Source organism: Pteropus vampyrus, unplaced genomic scaffold (assembly GCF_000151845.1).
Source record: "Pteropus vampyrus isolate Shadow unplaced genomic scaffold, Pvam_2.0 Scaffold364, whole genome shotgun sequence".
Lineage (NCBI taxonomy): Eukaryota > Metazoa > Chordata > Mammalia > Chiroptera > Pteropodidae > Pteropus > Pteropus vampyrus.
The window spans coordinates 501,598-508,269 of record NW_011889145.1 but is presented as its reverse complement, the minus strand read 5'-3'; the positions used below and the strand labels follow the sequence as shown (position 1 = coordinate 508,269).

Below are 6,672 nucleotides of genomic sequence, written 5' to 3'. Positions count from 1 at the left end.
TGCTGCGGGGCCGGGCTAACCACGCCACGCGAGCCAGTTGGGCAGAAACGTCTGTCCATTTCGAATTTAGGAAAACCAGAAACTGGGCTTACCTGACACGGCAGAAGAAAGATTTCTCCTCTATGCATTCTTGAGTGAAAGAATCTAAGAGAAAAAGCCCAAAGTCACTCATCCGATTACACAACCAGGTATGGGCAACACTCTGTACTTCTCCTGAAGAGAGGCAGGTGTGAACGCAGGCTTACGCCAACGCTTTGATTAGAGACCTTTGGTTACAGTTCTGACTGAAGCGAAACATGTTTCATCAGCGTGGCCCGCACCAAGTTACACAGGAGTCTGCCATTCTTGAAAGGGCACACGATGCTTCCGCGAACACACCAGCAAGCGAACAATTTAACCCCAACACTGACCGGTAGGCAGGAGTTTTGCATGTAAAACCCTGAACATTCCAGCCGACAGATTTGGGGGGTATTCAGTTCTAACAAAAGCAACTCAGGACATTTCAAAGCTTACGTCAGTCCTTTTGCTAAAATGCTTCCTTTGAAATTTTAGATGTTAGGAGAAGCATGAGGTCAGCTAGGTGACCTCGTCACAGATAAAGGAATGGTGTTTCCGTAACAATGGGATTTTTTAAAAAGAAATCTTAAACTTTGATTTTGCACATAAGGTGTCCTCTACTCAAAAGAAACAAGGAGAAGCACACACTTACTAAATAGGAAAAACGACAGAAATCATTGGCCTGCAAAGGCCTCCAATAAGTCACCTAGTCCCTCTTATTCAGACAAAAATTCAGTCAGAAGCATCAGGGGAGATGGCGCCTGTTCCTGCCTGCGCGTCCGCACGCAGCGTGACCCCTTCCGCACAGCGACCTAGCCCTGACTGCGTCCTCGTCACGTGCCCTGCAAGCTTTCGTGCTATGAACAGACCTTGGGCTTGGATTTGGGGACAAAGTGGATGGCTCTATATCTGAAACCCAAAGCGAGCGTCCCTTCTTCTTAGGAGCCAGCCCTACATCCAACTCTGGGCCCAGGGGGTCTGTCATCAGGAAGGTGCAGCTGTGGACCTGTGGTGGTGACAGGGTGGGGCTGGCGGGCGTGTGATGTCAGCGGAAAAGCTGACTCGTGAGCCAAAGATGAATCGGGGGACAGTTGTGGGTCAGGTGGCCAGGGCTGGCTCTTAGTCAAATTTCTGGCTGAGGTCAAGCCTGTCTGGGGGGCTCCTGGCCGCATTCGCTTTCCGTTCATCTCTCCTGGCTCCTTAGTGCTCTGCCCTTCAGTCAACCTCAGCCCAGAGCAATCGGAGCCCACCGAGGAGCGAGGGCTCCTCTGGCTGCCGGCGGATAGCCAGGCCTTGCAGGGGACAGGCGCTGCAGGGGACAGGTGCCGAAGGACTTACGCTTCAAAAGGGGCCTTTCGCTGGCCGCCTGGTCGCTGTGAGCATGGAGGGGCTGCAGGGAAGGCCTGAGCTGGTAGAGACCCTCCTGTCTCGGGCCCCTGAGTCTCGCCTGGTCGTCCAGTCCCCTCCTGCACCTACTATGTGCAAGGCCTGTGCTGGTCACGGGGACAGCGTCCAAGCCTTCCAGACTCAGTGTTCCCAGTCGCATTGGAGGAGGAGGACGTGGAGGCGCCACGGTTAACTACACACGCCTGGCTGTGGGGCTGACGGGGGTGGTGTGGGAAAGTCCGACAGAGGTGGCCCAGGCCTCAGCTCTGCAGCCCCGCAGGGCGTGTTGGTGGCAGGCACGGGCACAGGCCAGAGGCTGACACACGCAACGCTGGCTCTGGGGACGGGAAAGGCCGCGGCCTGGCGGCTGGGGTCTGGGACATCGGGTGGGGGTTAGCACCTGGCTCGAGGTGGGTTGGACAGTGACGGCCCCGCACACCACTGCCCAAGGCGTGAGCCTGGGAGGATGTCATGTCTGCGGTCACCAAGCTGCTCCCAAGGTGAGGAGCACGTCCGCGGTCACTCCACCACTGTCACGCCCCTCAGCAGGACACCCAGGTGCGCCTCGGACTTTCCCGCACTCTGCAGACTCAGGAGACCCAGCTTCTCAGATACCTTTGCTCCCCGAAGGCCTAAGGGTTCCTAAGCTCCTGAAGGGTTTCCCCCTTTGAAATGCATAAAAAGCCTTTTCTCCTAAAGTCATTCCAAACAAACAGTTTTTCTCTTTCGCCGTGGACGGGGCGGGCGGCCGCTGTGCTGGTCTCCGGCAGAGGTGGGGTGGGCGCGTGCCCCCCCTCCTGCGCGGCCCCCCAGGCCCTCACCTGCCCCCCTGCAGACGCTCCACGGCGGAAGCCGGCACGGCGTGGTTGCGCTGTGGAACACGCCCACGTCGTGGGGCGCCAAGAACTCCACGAATTTGGCATCACGAAAGGCGTCTCTCTTACAGTGGAAGAGGGGGGCCACCTGGTCAGAGATGTACAGGATTTTCCCGGTGACCAGGGACACGGCCGCAGCAAACATGTCCTGGAAAGGAAGCACATGGCCCAGGTGAGGACGCGGAGGGGCCCGGACGGGAGGGGCACAGACGTGGCGGGCAGCTGGGAAGGGCACGTGGACGGTCAGGGGAGCCCTCTGTGCCCGCCTCGGCCCCGCTGAACAACCCCACTTTGCCCTCACACATAGTGGGGTCCAAACAGGACTGTATCTGAAGAAACACACCAGGGTCCCACTGCCGCAGGAACCCGGCCGTGTGAGTCCCGGGGGGGCCATGCGTCCGGTCTTCTGGGGCTCGGAGCCTCTGGTGCTGGGCTGGGCTGGTCTGTGAGGGGAAGGGGCCCTGCGCTCCTGTTCCTCTCTCCCTTGGGCTGGTGTGTCCCTCTCCTGGGGTGCCAGCAGGAGCCTGCAGGGGAGCTGCAGGCCTCGGGGACCCTCTGCGCTCAGGGCAGCTGTGGGGGTGCTGGGGGAAGGAGACGGGGAGGAGCGGGGGCCCCGCCCTCCAGGCCAGCTTTGCCTGCCCTGCTCTCTGTCACCGAGGACTGGGGGTTCGGGGGTAAGGCCGACTCGCTCCCTCGCTCCAGACCTCCAAGGGCTCCCCACCTTTATGGATCCCTTAGAAATGCGTGAGCTTTAGAGTCTCACGAGCTGAGTTCGAAGCCCAGGGCACGAAGCCCTGAACAGTGAGCCAACGGTCACATCACAGTGTGTCCTCACCCCCTGCCAGCACCACGCTCGGTCAAGGAGAGGTCGTGCTCCCAAACACAGGGCACGAGGTGCAGAGGCCAGGGGAGGGTGGTGTCGCCGGAAACAGCAGATGTCTCAACCACGACTCCGCTCCGGGACCTCCGACTTCGCTTTTTTTTTTTTTAAGGAAGGAAGTCGCTTCCTGAAAGTCGACACTCTGCTGCCATAGCCACCTGGCCGCCAGCTCGGCCGGATGGACGGATGGACGAGGGCCTCGTGCCGGCGGGGGCAGGCCTCCAGGGCGCGGGACACTCACCGCGTTCTTCACGATGAACTCGGAGGTGGCGCGCTCGATCTCGCCCACGGTGTAGGACGGCACGTCGGCGCCGCAGCCGTGGCTCTCGCTGGACACCAGCAGCTGGTAGTACTCCTCGCTGGCTGCGGGAGAGACGGGGGCAGGTTCCTGACCCTGGCCTCCTCGGAATAACGGGGCCCGAGGGGGCTGTCTTACTGGGACACGGACGGACAGGACATCCACAGAGAACGATGAGGCGGCGCGAACAGAAACCTCGGTGGTTTTTGCTGTTTTACTGAAAATCAGAAGGCCTTTCGATATAGGTAGGGAAGGGGCATAAAAACTACATGGCCTAAATATGAAACCGAGTGGAACTCAGAGCCTGCTACGTGCCGCCCGACACGGGAACATCGGCCAGGCCAGACCGCGAGGAAACTGTGGGACAGAGGACGGTTCCTGCGGACGCTCAGACGGCTCGGCCCACCAGGAAGCGGAAACAAGGAAACACACACTTTCAGCCGCACCTTGCACTGAGTTCAAGAGAAACCCGACCCTGCATTCCAGTCCTGACTTCCTGGAATCAGTAATTTTTCATGGAAAGTAAAAAGCACAAACTCGAACACTTCCTCAAACACTCGGGGTCTCAGGCCCCCACTCTGAGAGGAGACCGCGCTGTCTGCGGAGCGCTGTTCCCTCCCTCATGAACCCCTCCACTCTAACTCTGGCTCACACTGAACCCTGTCCTGCGTGGACTCAAGGATCCTGTCTCCGTGGACGCAGGCTGAGTCTCCGCTGGGGGGATCCGGCCGCCCTGCACTGCTGATCGTGGAACTTTAAAACGATAACTAGCCACCACGCTAAATAACACGGCCAGAGTCCTACCCAGCGCGACACAACACAGCTCCCACACGGACGGCTGTGGCAGGCCCTGATCCGCCTCCCTTGGAGGCCTCGGCCAGACCTTCCAGACAGAACCGACTGCTTAAGGACGTGAGGCACGACAAGTGACATGTGGGACTGTTCGGAACGGGACCTGAAGACGAGGGCCATGCAGGAAAGTCCAGCGTGGCTTTGGGATGACACGGCCACCGCCGCAGCCAGCCCCCACCGCGGGGGGCTGAAGAAGGCACCCAAAGGGCCACGCGAAGCGCATGAGCAGCCCGCCCTCCCGTGCCTGGTGCGCCTGCCCAGCCCCACCACACCGGACGAGCACCGGGGCCTCCCCACGCAAGCGGTTCGCACGTGAGAAGGCCTGGGCCGCGCTGAAGTAAGGCTTTCACTGTGGCCATCGAACCCACATTCGGGACAAACGTCGCCCGGACCGTGTGCCGTGCCTTGAGACAGTACCTGGCGGTCACGGAACAAAGCCACCGTGTCACCGTATCTCAGCCTTTAAGGTCTGTCCCACGTGCGTTGGATCGCACAGTCCGGCGGGACCGCAGCGCACGCGTGTGACACACGATGAAGGTACAGTGGGTGGGGACAGGGCTCACACGTCTGCCTGAGGCCATGCTCATTTTCCTTCCGTCTCGGCTTGCTCATCGTAATGAACCAGAACAGCTAAGAAATTCCTCAAAGCGAAGGACCGACGGTCTCCATGGAGACAAGGAAGGGACCACCGGACGCCCACCACTGTAAGGCCAGCTCTGCACACACATGCACCTGCCCTACCTGTCTGCTGCTTCTCCAAAGCACGGGGGGTGGGGGGGAGGTGGTAGGAGCCTGAAAGGTGTCGTCCCATCCCTGGCGCAGAGTGAGAGGCTGGGCTGCACGCCCCCAGACACGCGGGACCTGCGCAGCTACGGCACCCTCGGACGGCCCCGTGCACAGCCCCCCCCCCCCCGCCCCCGCGCTCCCAGCTCAGCCTGTTTGCGGAACCTCACACCCAGCAGTGTGTTCCTCGCCCTTCTGGAGACAGAGGCGCCTGCAGTGACCTGCGACCCAGGAGACGGGCGTTGGCCTGGTGGCAGGTCTGGCCACAGGAGCAACTGTCTTGGAAGAAGACCAAACTCTACTGGAAGCTATTTAAGGGGCTCGGAGGCGACTGAAATGGATTGTCTGAGCTGAATGACGCGGCTGTTTTGGAAGTTACTGTGTTTGTTCGTAGATTTCTGCATCTGTGAAGGTTTCTGCAATGCATCCTCAGACAAAAGCCTTCATTAGTCCACTGACCAGTGCTAAACACTGTCCTGTTCTGCCACCTAATGATAAAGTCCAAACTCATCCACAGATGGACGGAAGCAGAGTGGGGTTATCGTGGGCCTATGATGGAGGGGGCCTCTGCCCTGCCGCCCTGCGGGTCCAAAGAGCACCGTGGGACATCCACGCATTTCAGCAGAAAGGAACTTGCCTGGGGTCTTGAACCGAGAAGCCCTGACTACTGCCCTCAGAGGGTGAGCGCTGGCCGCTCCCTCCCTGACCTGTCCTCGAGGCATCTTTCACGGGGGGCAGGCCCTCAGCCCTCAGCCCTCAGCCCTCAGCCCTCAGCCCGCAGCCCTCAGCGCAAGGCTGGGCGATGTTTCGCTTCGATTCCCTCTGAGCTGCTCAAGGGGCCGTGCCCGCCGCAGGGCCTCTGGAGCCTGGAAGATGCTACACCCCAAACGTGACCTGCCCCTTGCCCGGAGCACAGAGGTTTCATGTTGTGAAAAGGTTTCTTTTATAAACTGGTTTTCTACTACTTTACTTTTTCCTCTAAAAGTCAAGTGCAAACCATGGATGGATTGAGGCTCCCAATCACGGCAGCTTCACGAGCCTTCTAAATTCCTCTCTGCTGTGTCAGGCCTCAGGGGCGGAAAGCCAGCACAGTCCATGCTGTAATTTGGGGAGATCTGGAACTTCCCGCCACAGGTCGGAACGAACGTGTGTGTGGACATACCTCTCACTTGCTTCACGCTCCTCAGGGCATACTTCAGGGTGGCCAATGTGCTGGCCTTTCCCTTGGCCTTCCTGTCCGCGGGGAGGTGGACCTTCAGCTCCTTGAGCGTTTTGATCAGCTCCTGGTGCGAGTCCGCCTTGGCGGACTGCTCACTGCTGCGGATGAAAGGAGGCGGTTAGTGCCCTCCGGGGGGACACATGGCTCCAGTCGAGCTCCCCAGCCAGGGCACGCTTTGGTCGGCGGTGCTTTGTGGCCCACTGCAGGATGGTAGCGGCGTCCCTGGCCTTAGCTACCGGAGGCCAGTGGTAACCGTGCCAGCTGTGACAACTGAAAATGTCCCCAGACATCGCCATCTGTCTCTTGGGGGAGAACTGCCTGC

At 59.8% G+C, this 6,672-nt stretch overlaps 1 protein-coding gene across 1 annotated transcript in view; it reads right to left on the bottom strand.

Moving 5' to 3' along the window:
- PER2 (period circadian regulator 2) overlaps positions 1–6,640 on the bottom strand; it is a 28,986-nt gene extending 22,346 nt beyond the window's left edge. Inside the window, exons 1-5 of the mRNA XM_023522928.1 lie at positions 6,552–6,640; positions 6,294–6,448; positions 3,440–3,561; positions 2,265–2,466; positions 93–144 (exon numbers count right to left, since the gene is read on the bottom strand). Coding sequence (XP_023378696.1) covers positions 93–144; positions 2,265–2,466; positions 3,440–3,561; positions 6,294–6,448; positions 6,552–6,640 — 620 coding nt within the window. The remainder of the gene's footprint in view (positions 1–92; positions 145–2,264; positions 2,467–3,439; positions 3,562–6,293; positions 6,449–6,551) is intronic.
- Positions 6,641–6,672: the final 32 nt, after the last annotated feature.